General features: G+C 36.6%; 1 protein-coding gene across 14 annotated transcripts in view; it reads right to left on the bottom strand.

The window, feature by feature from the left end:
• Positions 1-21726, bottom strand: part of LOC139974328 (focal adhesion kinase 1-like) — a 101584-nt gene that overhangs the window by 45009 nt on the left and 34849 nt on the right. For 7 of the 14 annotated variants that reach the window (XM_071981365.1, XM_071981364.1, XM_071981366.1 and 4 more), the window contains 10 exons: positions 20602-20689; positions 19583-19725; positions 18313-18367; positions 15933-16073; positions 14921-14998; positions 13851-13955; positions 12587-12634; positions 8783-8900; positions 7469-7519; positions 2222-2275 (listed from right to left, as the gene is read on the bottom strand). In XM_071981365.1, the coding sequence (XP_071837466.1) occupies positions 2222-2275; positions 7469-7519; positions 8783-8900; positions 12587-12634; positions 13851-13955; positions 14921-14998; positions 15933-16073; positions 18313-18367; positions 19583-19725; positions 20602-20689 (881 nt within the window). Of the gene's footprint in view, positions 1-2221; positions 2276-7468; positions 7520-8782; positions 8901-12586; positions 12635-13850; positions 13956-14920; positions 14999-15932; positions 16074-18312; positions 18368-19485; positions 19726-20601; positions 20690-21726 lie in introns of those variants that run through there. The other 7 variants (XM_071981373.1, XM_071981369.1, XM_071981368.1 and 4 more) reach the window with 6 other exon arrangements.

The raw sequence follows: 21726 nt of genomic DNA, 5'->3' as shown, positions 1-21726 counted from the left end.
CCAAATTTAGATTACTACAATGAATGAACCTAAATCATTGACCTCATTTGTCTAATCATTAAATCACCATGACAACTGAAATTATTGTAGGCTGGATCCTACCTATTTTACAGGATCCTTTATCTACTGAGATGGTTTTCCTATAAAATGCTGTGTAAACTGGAATGCCTTAAAAAACTATCACAAATTTCATCCCTGCAAAACATACATACTGCCCTCTATTCATGCTTAAATTTCCACACTAACTTGCCTGTTTGAGATGAAAAGCTAAAAGGTACACACACTCTAGTTACGATAGAGCTGGTGATGAATGTGTTCCACAAGTAGCGCATCTTGAGCAGTTATTCTTCTTCATTAGACATCGCAGTTTAAATTCAAACCCAGGTAATCAAGGTACAGCTACTGGAATCTACTTGAAAGTATATATGCAAGTCCAGTCTCAATTCCCTTCTGTGATTTGATACCAATTCAAACAAGATTCCTAGACTCTATAAATCCCCCTCTGATGCAACTGGTTAATAGCAGCTCTTAAACTATATAATAGTATCTATCAAATGGCTGTACGGAAACCATGTTTAACATCTTCATGAAATCAACAAAGCAAATTGCTAATCGCAGAGCTGCAATCCATAGTAAGTCAATAGTTTCCTTTAGGAAACACGTTCTCCTTCGATCACAACCATGAAAGACAAGGCACAACAGCTGTAACTTACTACTCTACATCCGATTTCACTTTCTTCCGAGGAAAATTCATCCCAATTGAGAAAAATATATTAAAGAAGCAACCGTACAGGTCAAAACACAGTTTAACTATTACCTTCTCTGCCTTCAGATGAAACTACAAAATAAAGTCTCCTAATTTTGTCCTTTTCTTATGACATTTAATATCAACTATTACAAGGATAATTTGTAAAAATACTCAAAGAAACTTAACAGACAGTACGAGCAGTCTTTCATTAAATCCTCCGTCCAGATCTACACCGTATCTGATCTCAATACCTTATCGGTCTCTCATAAAATTAGGGAAGCTAATTCCATCAAAGTCAAACCTGAGATGATGCATGGCATGTAGGTATGTTAACTTCCTTCCTCTGTGGAAATTGGAAAGTTCCCGAGAGACTGCCCTTGGAAAATCTTTCATGAGAATGTTTTTTTCGTCCCATTGCAACAAAAAAGGAAATAAAGAGGGAGAAAGAAAGAGGGGCTATAATACAGAACAGGGCCTCCCGAGCTGATGTAAGTCAACTAATATCATAAAAAAGTTCCAGCTCTGTTTAATCTCTGTGAGGACATCAGTGGGTATTGTACAACTAAAACAAATTCAGAAATGACCTCAGAACTAATGACCACACAAGTAGCTGTGTATCCAGACTCACAGAGCTTACATGAATGTTCCACAGATAGGACGACAATTAACACAGTTATTAATGTAATTAAACCAGCTGAGTGCATTTCATGTATGCTATTAAAATAATATTCAAGACACAAGTGAAATCGCATATATTTGTCTTATAATGTCAGTAATTAGTCCTCTGTTTCCATAATAACACTTTGAAGCGTGTCCTCTCAACCTCTCAATATTTACACAATCTACTGCTACCAGAGTCTCATGACAGAAGGTGTACACTATTAACGCAGATAGACATACATCAAATATGGTTAGATATCTATCTGTTCATCCATAGACAAGGATATACTGTATATTATTAAGGTGTTGAGGATATATATATGTACAAAAGAATGGAATTTCTTGAATTAAAGCAGTATTTTTTATTAAACCTCGAGGGATTTTTATTGCATTCCCAATCTCTAGTCTTATTCAATAACCATGATAGAACTGGGACTGGAGTCAGCCCAGGCTGAAATGACGTGATGCATTTTGGGTAATTTTAATACACATCTAATTATCTCCATGCAAATCAAATCAAAATGAAACTAAATCAATATTCTCTAAATTCTTAAGCTCACCTATGAACCGCCTGAAGTGTTACAAAGTAGTAACTCAAATTGATCGTGATAAAACTACAGGATTAATAGGATGAAGGATAAATCTACAAAATCAGGAATGGGTTAAAGCAATCGGATGACATTCTCAAACGAAGTACTTATTTGAAGAACAAAAAAACAAAACACCGCTGGAAACCAGTTGTTCATCTAAGGAATCAAACAAAATATGCAAATTGAGCAAGGGAGCGGATAATATCCTAAATATAGCACTCACTGAATAATCTGATTCCCGGCTCCACTTCGATTGTCCGAGACGGTGCATGAAAAGCTAACAGAACGACCTCTTTACGATTAATGTTTTTGTATAAAGAGAATGTGTGTTTTTTGCCGGCATTTACAGTGAGAAGCAGGGTATTTCTCTACAGTGAGCAATTTGGTAATTCATCCAGCAGCGAGGACATTCCAAACTATTGGGAGAGGTTAAAGCCAAACAAGGTAGTAGCTTCATTCTCACGAAAATGTTTCAAAAAGTACAATAAAGCAATGCAATAAAAATCATATAAAGTGAAATAAATTCAAACTATTGACACTGACACATCTTCATTTACTTCTCAACAAATTTACATCAAGTGCAGGAATAGGAGATATATATGGTAGGGAGTAGATAGGCCAAGCTGTAAAAAAAACACAAGTGTCACAACTTGTCCAATCTTGCTGTTTTTGCAGGGAAAACACTGATTAATGAAATTCACAAAGCTGGAATAAAAAACAACAGAACTTGATCCTCTTTCAATACTCAAAGAAGATTGCCGTTCTGGACGTATGTTATGTTAGATGCCATCATCATTTCTGCCATGATCATTTCTATGATCATTATTTCTACCATCATCAATTCTACTATCATCATTTCTGCTATCATCATTTCTGCTATCATCATTCCTGCTGTCATCATTTCTGCTATCATTTCTGCTATCATTTCTGCTATCATCATTTCTACTATCATCATTTCTGCCTTCATCATTTCTACTATCATCATTTCTGCTATCATCATTTCTACTATCATCATTTCTGCTGTCATCATTTCCGCTAGATCATGATTGCTACTATCATCATTTCTGCTATCATCATTTCTGCTATCATCATTTCTACTATTATCATTTCTGCTGTCATTATTTCTGCTATCATCATTACTACTATCATCATTTCTGCTATCATTTCTGCTATCATCATTTCTACTATCATCATTTCTGCTGTCATCATTTCTGCTATCATCATTACTACTATCATCATTTCTGTTATCATCATTTTAGCTATCATAATTCTACTATCATTCCATTACACTTGATTCAGATCTATCAATTTCATTAAACAAAATTAACTAGGAAAACTGCCTGCTTCTAGACGTCATATCTACTTCATGAAAAGAAAAAGTAATACAAAATTAAAGAAAAAAAGCAGAAAATCAAATGGGATCCTTTGGCTTCCCTTTGTTGGCATATATATGACAACTGAATGGAAGTCTTCCTAGCCAAACTCAAGAACTAATTTAGGTCAGTAAAGATATTCTACACAGAGTATGAACAAAACACAATTTATAAGGAAGTACTTGATTTATGTGATGACACAACCAACGATTGTAAATAAACAGTTTCTTCTGCGAATCCACATTTTGGAAAGTTTTTAGTGTATTCTGAAAATATTCTGAAAAAATTCTGAAACAATGACCCAATTGCCCTCATGAATGTTGAGTCTACTAAAGCCTAATGTACACTGCCTGCCTGACTGAAGAGAGATGACTTAAAATGCCATTTATACCTCAACTTGACTATTGTGATCTTGTTTTTCGAAAGTTGTATATGACCCACCACACTGGGTGAAACAGACTACTCATATACTGCACCACTGATGTATGTAAACTGAACAACTGTGTTGTATTAATGGCATTGATGTGGTCAGTAGAAGTCTTGAATGGATGCACATTGCAGCTGACAGCCTGTTGGTTAAAGGCAACATGTTGGCTTTTCTTGACTGAAGCAGATAAGAATTAAAACTGTCTGTTCTGGCTAAGTTTGTGGATCATAAGTACATTTCCTGCTATGCATTACCATCCATGCTACGACAGTCCGGTTATTGAGATTATTCACAATCGATTGGGCAGTATACGGCCAGCTCTATGGACTGAAACTGTCTTTAAACAACCTTTGTGGTTCTCACTATTTCAGTTGGTTCTGGACCAGATGAAGGGTTGGAGAGACTAACGAAACCAATGAATCAAGACTCATCCAAATATGGAATGAATATCTATAGTATTTATATTAAGGATCACAAGGAAACAAATATAAATCATGCAAGGACTTCATATTGAGACAGCATGCTGACAGTTAAACCCGAACAGAAGATACCAAAACATTGAGAATTATTGTAATGGCACAGACTGACAGACAGACACACAGACGGACCCATAGACCAACAAGATGCTGTAAAGAATATCTGCCCAGAGAGTGATCCAAAAGTGAAAGCTTTATAGGAACACTGATTTAATCGTAAAGATGTTTGACACATGCTTGATGGAGATAGTAGGATAAGATTGGAAATAGATGACAGAATCATGGAAAGGATGCTACATTTAGTAAGTAACTGCTACTACTTGTCATGGCAAGAAAGAGATTAATCCCCAAGCCCTACCAAACCCATCCCCCCACCCCCCCCCCCACAACCCCTCACCCACTCCCCCGTCCCCCAGTCTAAGACCTGTCTTGAGAGGAGAAAGATCAGCAAAGCTTCAAAAGATTTGAACAGAGCAAATTACTGTCAAAGATGTTAAGATAACACTTGAGATACAGACATAGTGTATACACATGCAAGACATACAAAGCATGCACACAATGTAACTGAATAAACACTTCAATATTTATTAATACATAGATACATACATATAGAATAATTGTATATATATAACAAGGAATGGCACAGCATTGTTGACTGTACTACAAACAGCCCTCTGATTTTGAGAGGAATTCATTCAGAAAGGAATAAAAAACATACAAATAATGAATGGAAGACACATTACCTTGCATGAGATTAAAAAGTAACAAAATGTTACAACCACAGATGAATGAGCATTCATGAAAATAAATCCTTTACAGGGCCTACTTAACAGCAAAACAAAATCTGCTGGATAAATGCTAGATTTAGTTACAAAGGCCTAACAACACACTTTTCAGCATTGTATTGGTATTCATATATAGTAGTTTCACACCTGTCAATGAGCAGGAATGTCCTGAAGTTTGGTACCTATGAGAGATATTTATTTTATTTTATTTTGTTTGCTTTTAAGGTAAATGTAGTAGTCCCAATGTTCACAGGCATTGTTTTACTGCTAAGATAGAAGAATGAATTTTAGCCATGAATTTACTTAAATTTGCATTTTCAAATCTAAATTATTTCACTGACTGATGTGTCCATTATTTGGTTTACTTTAATATAGAAATATCATTGACAGCTTCTAATAAACAAAGTATCAACTCCAATTACTGCTAAGTAAGCATTGCAGAGCATTAAGCAATCTTGATAGGATTTTCTTCAAACAACCAGTCTCAATAGAAATTCATCCAAATATTTTGGCTAACAAAAAAAAAGGTAAATATTTCTCTAAATTTAATTTTGTTTTCTTTTTAATAAAGAAACTTTAAAGAGAGAATTCTATAATAGAATAAAAAAATGCCATGAAAGATTTTGCTTTTAAAAGTAAAAAAAAATTATTAGTTTGGACAATCTTTAATTTAGAAAAGAATAAAAAAATATAGAAAAATGCTTTAATGTCAAGAGCAAGTAAAATTTAGTATATTTTATTGTTTAATTTTATATATTATTAAATAAGTTTTAAATGGTCAGTATGTTATTGATAATTTTCTGACATGTTAATTTTGTCAGCCTGAAAATCAGGAACATAAAGAGAAAGAAAAATTATAACCCCCAAAAAATACATATTTTTGGGTTCTGGACAAACGATATTTAGTAAAGATATTGTGTACAAACTCTAAACTGAGTCATTCTTTTCATTTTTGGTCATTTTTAAATTGGCATAATTGTAAATATGTTGGAGACCCCTCCTTTCACCCTCCATCTTTCACCAAATTATGCAACTATGTGTTGTAATATCATAATGCCCTTTTACACCCAATTGTTCATATTAGTTAGATAAGTTGGCTCATCCACCTACTGTACAAATAATTCACATACAACTGTTTTTTTATCAATTAAGTTCGACTGAGGAAAGACTGTTTGTATATTATACTTGCATTGCAACCTTTGATGAATTAATAAGATAAGCTAAATTCTGTCAGACTATTCTCTTTAAATATTCAATTTTCATGATTTTGTTAGGCCATTAGCATTGGTGTTTATGGCTGCTGTTTTTCCTTCCATCTCCCCATTTTCTGTTCAAATTTCAATGAGAGTTGTCTAGAAGAACTAAGAAAATCAGAAAAGACAGGTTTGATGATCGGGAGTTTTTTCTCTGTTTATTAGAAAAATAAAACTGATAGCAGCGATAACCAAAAAAAGAAAAAAAAGGGCAAAAATAAAAATAAAAGACACTTTCAAATCTCAAAGATGACAACAGAAATAGAGTATCCATGACAACCAATATGGATAATGACAAGCTGCAAAGATTGTCCATACTGAGAACATACAAACACAGGAACCATCAACCTTGGAATGAATGAGAACTGACGATGGCTTAAGGCCCGGTCACACTACAGCGATATTTTATCGGAATACGGTCCGATTTTTCCGATTTTAGGACGAAAAGTGAGGTTTGTGGTAGTGAATGTAATGGGTGCAGTGGAGTATTCGAATACCTACTCCAAATCTGAGGGGTTCTGGAACAGACTTCATTCTGAAGTGACGTCACATCGAAAAACGATAAAAATCGGAAGAGAAATCGGATAGCTAACCGATAAAAGGAAACGGAGTCAATATCAAAAGTTAGGAGAGGGCTATTCCACATCGGAATGGCTCAACAGATAGCAAATCAGGTCCTTCATCACTGTGGCTAGAAGACCCGAACGAAAAACTGTCTGTTTCGATTCCTCTGGGAAAATCGGATAGTATTCCGATAAAAAATCGGTATAGTGTGACCGGGCCTTTAACCCCCCCAACCCCTATCAGTCTTCACCCTCTGCCAGCCCCTCCCTTTACCCTCCCCCTTCACCCTCCCCCCCAGCAATACACAACTCCCAACCACATCGAAGCACCAATTCGTGGCAAACAGTCTACATAAGTCACCAACATATTACCTTGGCTACAAGTAGGACCACCTTCTAACCCTTCCCGTCACCCTCCGTGACCCTCCTCTCATGCACCCCAAGGTTGAATCATCCCGTGCGTGTGGATATTCTGGCCGTGCATGATCACAGGACAAATTTAAATAATGCTTACATCGTGGGGCGGGGATGCACTGATCCTGCAGATACAATGCATGTACAGACTGCTGCTGAAGTAGTCCTGTGATACTTACATGCTGAATACTTGAGATATGCGTTGTTGTCTCTGGGCACATTGGAGAACGCTACAGGAGGCAGGCATGTGAAGACCATAACAGAATTCAAGTAAAAAGACACAAAATCCACCATTCCTTAAACAATCTACATCTTTCTACCACACACAAACACACGCACCCATGTTTGTATTACATTCCAACCGAGGACCCCATTGTATTTTCCATTGTTCAAATCCACGTACCCTAACCTTAACAATATCCCAAACAATAGAATTCTTCCGAGGACGTGGTGATTCTTTAGAAGTCACAACCGAGGACCTGGAATTCTTTTGTTCAAGTCCTAGGTCAGATAGAAAAACAAACGCACACATACACCCACACATACATACATAGATACATACACGCACAGGCGCGCACACCCAGACCTGTGTGTTTTACATTCAGGACGAGGAACCCATTGTTTTTTCCATTGTTCAAATCCACATATACCCTAACCTTAACAATACCCCATTACAATAGAATTCTTTAGAGGGCGTGGTGATTCTTTAGAAATCACATCTGAGGACCTGGAATTCTTTTGTTCAAGTCCTTGGTCAGAACACAAAACAAGTGCGCACACGCACAAGCAGTTCATTACTGAATATTCAGCGCAGAATTGAAAATCTTCTAAATAGCGACTTTAAGAAATTTGAATAGAGGCATAACAACTTTCTGTAATATCTGGTATAAGAAAGCAAAATGCTTTATATGCAAACAACCTTCAAGTCACTGTGCAAAGAGATACAGCAGTTCTCGAGTTTTTCTTATATCTCACATGATAAAAAAAAAAATCCAAAATGCTAGGCAACATGCACATGTAACATTATTCCTTGGAATAGATGATGCTTTTGGAAAATGACTAAAATTTTCTTTTTTGTCCAAAATATGAGGTGGTCCTTGTTCCCCCATTTGCAGCTGATAAGGTTTTTGATGAGATGTGGTCATTAGTAATTCAATATTGGTTTCAAATTTAATGTTGATGCTTAAATAGTTCTTTAAGCTTCTTAAATCTTTGCTTGCATTCCTTTATTTTTTTATTTTTGTGCAACATGATAATCATTGACCGAAACTAATTTAATTAATTTAAGAAAACAAAGCTAACGGTCCTTTTCAGCATTCAGCGCCCCATTCTTCACTGTGGTATCTATCTACAAAAAAATCATGCTGATATTTACTACAAAAGAACAAACTCTGTCCTTTTGGGAAAATGCAAAATAAATAACACCACTTGCTTAGACACTAGTAGAAATGAGTATCATTAATGGCGCCCTCTACATTTTCTTTGTGACTCACCCTGGTGTGACTTCACGATGAAGGACTGCTCGGTTCTCAGTTCCATCCTGCAGTAGCCATCGATCAGGTCGGCCATGTCCTCTGCTATACTGGCTGACGGTGTGGTTATATACACAGCCTGCACATTCAGATAAAACAAAGGGATTCAATATACACAGCAACAATAATAATAATAATAATAATAATTAACAGTTCTTATATAGCGCTGTACTTAACCCTGGTCATTGGTAGCTTGTCACACCTACACACCAAAGTGTGCACCATTCAAACAATCTCTCCTGGGGCACCACAGTGCACTACAGCCAAGTGTCCTCTGGGGGACTTCCCATAGGGTTCAGCCACAAACCAACTATATTTACAAGTCACCTCGCAAGTCCCCATTTATACACCTGGGTGAAGAGAGGCAATGGAGATAAAGTGCCTTGCCCAAGGATACAACGCAATGATCTGGCCAGGGCTCGAACCTGTAATCCTTAGATCACAAGTCCAGCCTTAACCACTTGACCACAACGCCCTCCACAAACGCCCTCCACAAAGCAATTACTTGGTGTGATTAATTATACAGAAACACCTTGGTGTGCTTAATTACGCAGAAACACCTTAGTGTGCTTAATTACACAGAACTTGTGTATTCTTTTCCCCATATATATATATATTAAATTTACAGGGAAAATTTTGAATGAAACTGTTTGCTATTTCAAACAATTTTGAACAACTTTTGCATTTGGAAAATGAGTTAAACTTGTTTCCCCACAAAGTAACAGTCCTTTGGGCATGAATGATTTTAAAAACTATAGACATATCAAGCACTTTTAAGAAACAAAATTAACTGCATTTGAAATAGTCAGAGGCAATGCTTATAGTTTGAAGAAGTAAACAAGAGTACAATAGGCTTTGTTAAGTTATTGTTCAAGCATGAATGAACCATAGAAATTGTTGGCACATTTTCTATCCCAGGAGAATTTACCTTCAATTTTGTTTTTTTTTAATTACAAGCACATTGCAGATTGAACATTTTTAGGATATACTGGTAATCAGAAGATTTGGATGATTTTATTTATCCTATAAGCCAATTTTAAAGTCTTGCCAGTTTGGATTTTTTTTTGTGGGTATTCTCTTTATTTATCGTTTCATATGTACAGGGACCACAGTGGAAATAAGTCTGTGGGACAGACTTTCTGTGTTATCCCTAGACCATGTGCCTTGTATTGTCTGATAAATCAAATCATATCAGAAACTATTCCTGATCGAACCATCACAGTATTCCAAACATTTGCCTCACTAATTTAAATTATTCTGTGAAGATGACAAATATGTGTTGAGGAGTAGATGGCGCTGTTCATTAAAACCTACATATGGCAACACTAATACACAAATGTCTGCCTGAAGTTATGTAAAGTTCTATTCCAAAATGAAAGCTGTAACGAGGAGATCTAGTTATATGTCTTAACAGCAGATATGGTTACAAGGCTAAAAGTGTTAGGAAACCTAGTTTATATCCTAACAGCTGATCTGTTTACAAGGCTCAGTGTATAAGAAAACCTAGTTTATATCCTAACAGCAGATCTGTTTACAAGGTTCAGTGTATAAGGAAACCTAGTTTATATCCTAACAGCAGATCTGCTTAAAATGCTCAGAGTATAAGGACACCTAGTTTATATCCTAACAGCAGATCTGTTAACAAGGCTCAGAGCATAGGAAACCTAGTTCATATCCTAACAGCTGATCTGTTTACAAGGCTCAGTGTATAAGTAAACCTAGTTTATATCCTAACAGCAGATCTGTTTACAAGGCTCAGAGTACTTAAGGAAACCTAGTTCATATCCTAACAGCAGATCTGTTAACAGGGCTCAGAGCATAAGGAAACCTAGTTTATAACCTAACAGCAGATCTGTTTACAAGGCTCAGAGTACTTAAGGAAACCTAGTTCATATCCTAACAGCAGATCTGTTAACAGGGCTCAGAGTATATGGGGAAAACATGAACCACACCATGTAGGAAAAAGAGGAAGAGCATTTAACTCAAACCAAAGGTGTAAACTTGCCTCAATAAGTGTTCCTTCAAAACATCTCAAAATATAAACATACACCTGTACTTCATACATGTAGTAGACACATTTCAAGAAGCCATTGATAAAAAAATAGTAAAATATTCCAGAATAGTGCAAAAGTATCAATAGCCATGGTGGTATGACAGTGATATCATGCAAGAGACACGGCCACCTAAAACAATAACCTCCACAACATATATACCAACCAGTCAGAAACATTATAGATGTCACCCTTAAAACCCAATTGCACAATTAATGAGGTGAAAAGAGATACAAACACTATAAAAAGTTAAAACCAGATTATTGCAAACCGCTGAGCAAAGGTTTTAAACCAACAAATGCCAAGCTTAATCATCCCTTAGTGCTACTTGCTATTTGCTATTCCATATGTGGTTACAATGAAGTGCTTGTTGTCTTAACAAGGTTTTGCAAGGATGACTTAAAATATATTTGTCAAACAAATTTCAAAATTACCAACTAGAGTTTCCTTGCAAACTGTGGGCCATTAACACACTGACTTGTAACACCTTATAAATTTAGCCAATGTCAACAATTTTGTGAGAATATTAACAAAATTTGTGCTAATAAAATAGCAGAGCAGTTTACCAGTACTGAAGAGGTTGTATCATATAACCCAACAGGACAGCGATCGGTTCCTACATGTTTATGATTACAACAAAACCTTGGAAATGAAACATGCCGATGGTTTGACTGTTATTAGGCACAGTGTCAGAAACAGAAGCCCCAGCAGCTGCAAAATCTACTGCAGCAAGGCTGAATTAATAACCAAACAATAGGGATTATCTCAGCAGACAAACAGTACCTATTGTGTCAAACTGCATAACACAAACATATTATGTCTGCAGCCTGGCCGCAGCCTGTCTGCAGTCTGGCTGCAACCACCTCAGCCAGCTACTTTGACACAGTGCCTTAAATGAAGTTGTCTGTTTTGTCAACAAAACTTTAGAGTTGATAACATTACAAGAACACTTCCAGATTGTGCTTCTAATGTTTGTGCATTCCCATAAAATAACTACGACCACACGAATGCTGACAGACGCTGTAAGATATTCCTCACCAATGTGCCAAGGAAACCCAAAAAGCCAGTGAATAGAAGAAACTGTGTGTGTGTGAAGTGAGATTCATGAACTTTAAAGATACGACTCCTTCAGTTTTGCAATGGATTTTGAGTCTTTCGCTTAAGTAGATTAGTTGCTTCTTACTGCCTCTGCACCCAAGATACGACCAAGCACAACCCATTACATCATTACCTGTACACTTTAAGGAACTACCCCACACCATAGTGCAGCTTTTTGCCTAATTAGGTTGATTGTACTCATCCTATCAAGGATTACTCAAAATCATTCATCATATGATCAAGCTCAATTAATCTAGCAAATAAATAACAGTTACATTAAAATTTAACATTTTTCCCCCCATAAATTAGGATCTTTATCTATAATTCAGTACTTGACACATGAACACAACTATTCAAACTTAGCAACTTTCGACAAGCTTTTAATATTTCTTCCATTTAAGTCAAAATAACTTGACCATTCAAGATTATGAATGGACATTAAAGTTTAATTTTAGCAAATTGAATATATTGAATTATGATATTGCCACTAAAACAACCATGAATTCGAAGAGGCTAATATAACCAGCAATCACGGTTGTACTTGATTGACCAATAGCAAAACAGATGAGTCGTCATCTTTAACCAATCAAATCTCTCCATGAAATAGAAGACTTACAGATGGATCAACCTGTTCACTATTGCTTAAGTAGACATTGAAAGGCCACTATCGGTTGCATCCGATAAGAATAAGAAGCAAATATAGAAATAAACAAACAAAGGGGAAGAAAAAAAGATACATTAAAAAAAATAGGTCAAAAATGTGAGGTTCAAATAAACATAGAGTCCATTATGTAAAGTAAAAAGTAAACATACTGCAAAGGCCATTGTTGTTATTGCATTTTAGATACTTTTGGATTAACTTCTTAAACTTATTACACTAGACTGGGTCAAAGTTTTCATTGTAATACATGCCCAGGTGTTAAACTTATAGACTTGTTTTTATAACTTTGTGCAGTGACAATCAAGTGTCAGATGGGGGTGGGAAGGTGTGTTCACTATTGCGGCTGTTTTTCTTTTCTGTTTTCTCGTACCATTTGAAGAACAATTAGAAGACTGGCATTTTGTCATCGGCTAGGGGACAGCTGATTATAAGACAATCATCAGTTTTCAGTGTCATCGTTTGTTAGCTTTTGGTGAACAGACATGAAATTATAAACACATACACACATTGTGCTGATAATAATGATGATAAGACAATCATCAATGTTATCGTAGCACATCCTAGAGTTTGGTGAACAGACATGACAATTATACCAAATACACATACACTCATTGTGCTGCTAATAATGATTATAAGACAATCATCAATGTCATCGTAGCACATCCTAGAGTTTGGTGAACAGACATGAAATTATAAACACATACACACATTGTGCTGATAATAATGATGATAAGACCAACATCAATGTCATCGTAGCACATCCTAGAGTTTGGTGAACAGACATGACAATTATAAACACACACACATTGTGCTGATAATAATGATGATAAGACCATCATCAATGTCATCGTAGCACATCCTAGAGTTTGGTGAACAGACATGAAATTATAAACACACACACATTGTGCTGATAATAATGATGATAAGACAATCATCAATGTCATCGTAGCACATCCTAGAGTTTGGTGAACAGACATGACAATTATAAACACACACACATTGTGCTGATAATAATGATGATAAGACCATCATCAATGTCATCGTAGCACATCCTAGAGTTTGGTGAACAGATATGAAATTATAAACACACACACATTGTGCTGTTAATAATGATGATAAGACCATCATCAATGTCATCGTAGCACATCCTAGAGTTTGGTGAACAGACATGAAATTATAAACACACACACATTGTGCTGATAATAACCATGAAACACACCTCATTCGCTCCGCCCGTCTTCAACTGCAACAGACCCTTCTTCTCGTTCTCAGAGCCAATAGTTTGTACTGATTGCACCTGACTGAAGTCTGCCATTTTGGCAGGCTGTGAATAAAGAAGGGTAATATGACATCATACTGGCTGGGTTAAATATTACTTATCAAAAACTATGCAAAATGTATTTCACTTCTCAACAATATTCATTTCTTGGGTTTTCAGGTTTTCCAGTGGGTGTCTTGTTGCGGTGAACAATGTTGTTACAATGTATAGCTGCTCCAAATGGAATCAAGACATGGTGTTAATTTGCTTCTGGTTAATGATCATACCTTGGCATATTCATTATGGATGGTGTAACATACTGTGGAGCCTTATCAACTGGGCATGGTAGGCTGTATATGTTTCCGATGTGTACGTAATATATAATAGGCAATCACATGTGCGTGTACACGCTATTTGTTGCGGAAATGGGAGTGCTATAACTTCAAGTCGCTCGTTTTGCCTATTTGCCTGCACTACGTCAATCACCAAACTGATGCTTTTGAACAAATGGTGCTTTTGGTGAGAAACTGGTGAATTTGAAAACCAGATTTCTAGAAGAAGAAAACGTTGAATGGGGACATTTTTCACATGGTTAGAAAGAGAAAAATAAGAACTACAAGTTCAATGTATCAAAATCTTCCACCAGACAATTCCTTTAAGGCTTAGAAAAGTAATAACATCCCTGGGACCAACCACTAGCTCAACTGAAATGGTTAATTACCATAACTTTCAAATTCATTATGGATGATATAAGTGTAACATACTGTTAAGGCTTTATTCCTTTAAGGCTTAGAAGGCTTTATCTGTGAGACAACTAATACCATCGCTAGGACCAATCACTAGATCAACTGAAATGGCTAATTACCATAATTTGAATATATTCATTAGGGATGATATTAGTGTAACTTACTGTTGAGGCTTTATCTGTTAGACAACTAATACCATTGCTAGGACCAATCACTAGCTCAACTGAAATGTTTAATTACCATCATTTGAATATATTCATTCGGGATGATATTAGTGTAACTTACTGTTGAGGCTTTATCTGTGAGACAACTAATACCATCGCTAGGACCAATCACTAGCTCCACCGAAATGCTCCAACCAGTCTAGGAAACAAAAGACAAAATAACAAGGAAAACAATTTAAGCTGGATTTTACTTGGCAGTTTGAATGTTTTGATACTCTGATAATATCATGCATTAAGCTGGCGATATTGAATAATATTCTTCCAACTAACAGATCTATTAGATCACGACAATTTTGGCAGTGTCAGAGTAGAGTGTTTATAGAGACTGTTTAGTCCAAAAGAGAAACTTTCATGCCCCACGGAAAAAAAAAAAGTTTTTTATTTATTTATATTTTTGTTAAACTTTGTTGACATTTTAGCCTGATTTCTGTATTTCTGGTGTGATTAGAATGGACAGAATAAAGCAGATTTAACTTAATCAACTCGTCATTCTATGAACAGTCGCTAAGGATAACAAAATATTGACAAATTCATACCCTCAAGTACCTTCAAGCCTTGTAAAACCTTCCACTCCACATCAACAATTCTTTGTACCTTATGTTTTTTCGTCCCCATCACCCTCACCATCTTTACCTTTCTCCTCTCACTCCCCATCCTCCATTTGTTTTATAAATACATGAAGATGCCAGGGAACCCCTGAAGACTAATCAGATCCTCTAAAATAGATCCTCTAAAATATCAAAAATGATCAAAATATCAGGCCCACTTACTTTTACACATTCTATTACAGAGGCTCTTTAGTGGATAAGCAGTTTGGCTAACAGTTTTTGTTTTATTTAAAGCTTGAAACTTGTCAGAATACAATCCTTTGTACAGTTAGGATTGTAGCCCGGTTATTTATTTGTTTATTTATCATTTCATTTGAATACTGTGTTCATTCATTCTGTTATATGTTAAGTGTATATGTACAGAGATGTAAATGCCCTTTTCTGAATTTTTATCCAGCAGTATCAGCTATTACAAAGGGCACTTTGTCAAAGTTTGGGGTTTTCACCAGTAAGTTGATAACTTACCCCTAGGGCACATTTGAATCTCTCGTGGTCGAACCTGTGAACACCAGACAGGACTTCGAAGAACTTGAAGACGCACGCCTCTTCGTTCAGGCTTGCGCACTGTTTGAAATATTGTAATATCAACTTCCTAAGATTCTTGGGCTGAGATATGGGAGAGAAATATAAGACAACTTTTGAAGAGGTCTCTATTAGCATAGAAATTTAAATAACTGAACAGTCCTGAAATTGTGATCAAGCAATACAGGGTAGGGGTGATACCATAACATGTATTAGCATTATTTTAAAGGACTATAGAGAGAAGTGAGGAATCAAAATAAAGCACAACAGGTTAAAATTTAACAACATGAACATTCAGCTCAAAGGTGACTGTCGTCTTGGCAACACAAAATCTCCCATCAGACACCTGTTTTAATTTGTTTTGCCAGTTGTCGCTTTGATTTACCAGTACAGAGGATACTGCTAGAATCACAACATCAGATCTTTTATGAATTTTCATGCAGTAGATAATAATCATAATAATAATCAGTAGTTATTTTTACGACGCATAAGCGACCACAAATGTGGGAGAAGCCCGCAAGGGCTAATGGATTACAACTGACACGTCGGGTGGCTTCCAATTCAGCATTTTTCAACTCAAATTTGGAATCTTTCAAATTAGATAAGCTGTTTGTTTTCTCTCGAATCGGAGTGTTAGGGATTGGGGGGGTACATGAAAGTTGTCTTTATCAGGTATGAAGTTCAACACATCATACTGGGTGCAATGAGATCCCCTATGGGCAGTATCAAGTCAACCAGCTGCCACAGGTATAGGCTCTCTTCATAATTATTGGTGGAATCTGCTTTTTGGGGATATCCCTGTTTCAAGTTTTAGTTTATTAAAAATCCAGTATAAATACATGAAAGTACATGTTCATAAATATGATAATGTGGCAGACAATGTGACACTTATAAATGGAAACGTTACTCAAGGTATGGTTGAAAGGAACCTACTTTGGCTGGATCAAAACCCTCAAATGATCCCTACAATATGGATCACAAGTAAATGATCTCTGTGATGTCATTATGGCAAAGTTATTGGAAAGTCTTTACTGTTTGATTGATTGATTAATTGATTGATTGATTGATTTATCCTTGAAAGCTGTTACATTTATCTAGTTCTCTGTATTTAGAATTTCATCAAAATGCAATAATCTCGTAGAAATATTATACTCCTCTGGGAATAAGTGAGTTAAATATTATAACCAAAGAAAAAAGCATTTCAGATTAAAAGCTGTGCTGACATTCCTCATTCTGCTTTTGCCACCAGATGCATTTTTCCCAAAATACCACCAAATTTGAAGAAATTGAAACTTTCACCAAACAAAAAGCTATGTAAGTGTGTGGTTTTGACATGGAGATGCAGAATATATATCCCACATTTTTAAATCGATCAATCACCTACAGCCCGATGCAATATCTCTTTTAAGTACTAAGTGTGCAGAATGTAACAAGCATTTTTGATGATGTCTTCTCAATTTGGTGATGCAAAGAGCCAATAGGTTAGCTGCTCATAATTAGCTGATGTGTATTACTTGCTGACAGGGTGACAGAGGAGAAATGACCAAGGGCTTTAGGGCATTTACAACTCAATAGACCGCATCTTGAGCTACTCACACACCTTCAAAACACAGAACCTTTCAACAAGGTTATAATGAACTGATTAACCACTCAACAAATCTTCTGACCTATTTTCAACTCAGACATTAGGAGGACTCTGCCTCTTTTCTAATCTTTGAGACTGAAATTTTAGATAACCCCCCCCCCCCCCCACAAAGCCCTCTGATGACATGTCATTGACACAGTAGTCAAATTAAGACCATACTTTATTCATTTTATTTATTTATCATGCTTGGCTCAAAATACAGTGAAAAAAGGTTATCAAACAAGAGCGTAGTCACAATTAACCCAAACCGGTGCCCCATGAAATGTCTCGGAGATGTTGTAGGATTTGGCTGGCCGTGTGACTAGAGGCGTGAGACAATTAGTCTGACAACCTTCCCAGAGTAATCACGGTGAAAGGCATTTTCAGGCACTGACATCAATATCAGGCCACAGCAGCAGTGGCAAAAATACACCAGTGCAAAAAACAGGTTTCCATGGCAACAATGGATTCGGGGAAAAGTTCTGACATGTTATTTGGACAGCGAGTCACAAAGCGCTGCGCCGACCGATAATTTCCTCCATAAATACGCCAGTGCAAAAAAAAGGTTTCCATGGCAACAATGGATTCTGGTGAAAGTTCTGACGTGTTATTTGGACAGCGAGTTAAGGAGCGCTGTGCCGACCGATAATTTCCTACAAACAGAATCCGCTTACAGTTTACTCCGTGTCAAATCTTTACCTTTGTGTTATCGATGACAGCTTTCGGGAGAAACCTTTTCAAGCCAATCTCCTTCCTGAAAGAGAGATGGACGAGAAATTGTAATCAAACTAAGGAATTGCTTTTGACGATACCTCGAGAGATAGAGTGAAATAGACAGATGGAGTGAGAGAGAAACACAACTGTAATCACTTCGTCATCAAAGACCAAACAAAATAGACCTGCGATGCACAGGGGATGTAGGTTGCTCAACACAAGAAGTTAATCCCAAAAATTTAGATTTGTTATTTGTCAGCCTATTTCAATGTTGGTTAAAGTTCAACCGATTTGAAAAGTTTTGGTTAAAAACATTTCTAAATTTGCTACGGATCATTTTCCTTTCCTGTTTTGTTGCTATGCATTCTAGCTTTTACAATTATCTGCAATGGAAAAAAGAGGTTTCTTTTTAAATAACTCATAACTTTCCACTCTTTATGTAATTTCTGTTTGTTTTGTTGCTTGAGATGTTGCTAGGCTTAAACTTGTTTTTGGGCAACCAAAATGTGAGTTTCTCATAATATCACAAATTGCTAGGTTACCTTGCTATTTATTTTTTTTATTATGTCTAAGAATAAAAAGTGAAAGAATTTTAAACTTGCCACAAGTCATTTTTCTCTACTTTATTCTGTTTTCTTTCACTTTCATCCTCATTTTCGTTCTTTTTCTGACCTTCTCTTTCTGTACTTTCTTTATCTTTTTTGTTTTACTTTCTTTTAAGAACGTTCATTATACATTAAATCTACAAAAGCCTGTACCAGTACAACCATTAGATCAACAACTTTATAGACTATTTGAAATATTTAAACAGACAGCTTTTTGTATATAGTTGGCAATTATTATTACACAGCTCATCGAGTTTCATTCAATATGAAAATGAAATTATCTAAAATTAGACACCCCCACCTCGATTTCTTCATCCAATAACAAAAACATAATGCCATAAATGAAACATTGATTACTGGAGATTCTTAAATATCGTTTTTGATTGATTTTATTTTCTGTTTTCTTTGGCACTACTCTTCAATGTCTCCTTTACAACACATAATTCAAATAAATCTCCACAAAGATTGGGGGAGGGCGGGGTTGCAATCCATCGTTCTGAGAACTGCTTTTAGTTATAGAATCTGTAAATGTGTGAGAGAGTACAGTACTTACTCCAGATAATCAAAGTTAGCTATCTTATCGAGAGCTATTTGAGGCATGTCCTTAAAGAACCTCCTCATCTCCAGGCATGCCAGAGTACAGTACTTACTCCAGATAATCAAAGTTAGCTTTCTTATCGAGAGCTATTTGAGGCATGTCCTTAAAGAACCTCCTCATCTCCAGGCATGCCAGTTGTAGAGCCACATCCTGCTCAACCGTCTCTGCTACTTCATTCATGTAATCATTTCGAATCTGAAAAATCATTCGCAATTAATACATATCGGTAAAGAAATATGCGAATAGTGACAGCATAGAGTAGGACACATGAATTCATTTTCACTTGCAGCAATAATTAAATTCCTATCTTTTTACCCCCCTCCCTCCCCCTCCCCTTCCCTTCCCTGTGTCCTCTTCTTTCCCTCTCCTCCAAGTTCCCAACATTGGTCTCTTCTACCCTGTCTCTCTTCACGCTTTCTTTAATAGTTAATTCCCAACCAAAGCATGTTAAAAAATTGTTTGAAATCAATTATCAATAAATCGATATGATTGTTCTTCAGATGTGTTTTGTAACTTTTCCTTCCCCTTCTGCCATTGCCTTCCCCTTCTCTGCTACCAAACATTGGACCATCCAACACTGTCTTTAACAATGCTTAAAGTCCTTTAAAGTTAGTTGCCAAATAAAGGGTGTTTCAATCTTTTAGGTTCCAAGAAACAAATGTTCTTCAGGTTTAGCCTTTAACCATCCCCTCCACCTTCCCCCAACTTCCACTCCCCCTCCTCCAAAGTTCCCCTCCCCTTCCCACAACATCCACTCACCATTCTCCCAACTTCCCCTCCTCCTTCCCCAAACTTCCTCTTTCCTCAAATTTCCCCTTCTCCCAACTTGCCCATTCCGCTTCATCCAACTTTCCCCTTCCTCCAGCTTTCCCCTTCCTCCAGCTTTCCCTTCCTCCAACTTTCCCCTTCCTCCAACTTTCCCCTTCCTCCAACTTTCCCCTTCCTCCAACTTTTCCCTTCCTCCAACTTTCCCCTTCCCCCACTCCTACCTCCCCCTCCCAACCCCTATCTTCCCCTTTCCCACCCCTACCATTCTCCTTCCCCACCCCTACCTTCCCTCAGTCAACTTACTTGATCATAAAGATAGAAGAAAGTAACTTTGTCCCTCTCCAGCAGCTCTTGGTAGCTCTTGGGTAGGTATCTGATCCGAAGCTCGTACCTAGAAGGCAGAATATTTTAAATACTATCATTAAACTCGCAAAGACCTGTTTACTATCAATGTAAACCTGCCTGGCAGCAACTGTTTTTTATCACAGTGTGGTTCACAAAGTTTTGTCCCTTGTATGTATTTACTGCAAGACTATGAGGAATAAAACGGTTACTTTGGACACAAAATTTCACAGTGGTAAAATTGTCCATGAACCCATAGTCCCCCCTCATTCCTTTACATGACATATATACGATCCATGTGCGAAAATCAAGGCCACAATTTTGTTTTTGGCATCCCCTTTGCTAAACAAAAGATTGAATTATCATACATCTTTGTTTAAATTAGTTAAAGCAGTTGGTTGAATATTTAGTATTCGATATATATTACCATAAAATGCACTATAAAGATCAAATGGACTGAGAGTGCGTATATATTGTTAGTTTGTTGTCACATTAGATAAAAGAAACAATGTGGAATGCATGCTTATTTTCTTATACAAATTTATGTAAATATTAAACCTACTGTAGGTCTACTGTACAAGTGCTACCACAGTCTTATTGCAAATTGGACAACCTAGACTAGCCTAGCACTGACTTGCAGTACTTAACAGCCTAGCCTAAACTCACAATGAACAGTGCTTAAAGATTAGTGCATGTAGAAAGTGTAGTACATTACCAATGAGGAGACAGGGGATAATAAGCATTCTACAACTCTACAGCAATGTTACCTTAGAGCAGTATATAGACACCTGTCACAAGAATCCATTCTTCCTCAGAGCATAACAAAAACAGTGACTTGCATTCCAGCAAGGTTACGTTACTATGGCAACTCTAGGGCTAGAGATTTCCGTAGTACTTAAAAGCATCTTGTTTTGCAGACAGTCTTATTTCTACAAACTACATAAATTCACACCGATGTACTGTACTTCTTGCAGCCGCTTGAAATGGCCGTCCCATCAATTGATAACAGAACTTAAAAAAAGGGATGCAAATGGTTCCATTCGTGATCTAAGGATTCAAACTGTCATAGAGCTTAACTGCTCCCCA

Source organism: Apostichopus japonicus, chromosome 9, assembly GCF_037975245.1.
Source record: "Apostichopus japonicus isolate 1M-3 chromosome 9, ASM3797524v1, whole genome shotgun sequence".
NCBI classification, from domain to species: Eukaryota; Metazoa; Echinodermata; class Holothuroidea; order Aspidochirotida; family Stichopodidae; genus Apostichopus; species Apostichopus japonicus.
The sequence above is the reverse complement of the archived record's forward strand: the minus strand, read 5'-3'. Positions and strand labels throughout refer to the sequence as shown.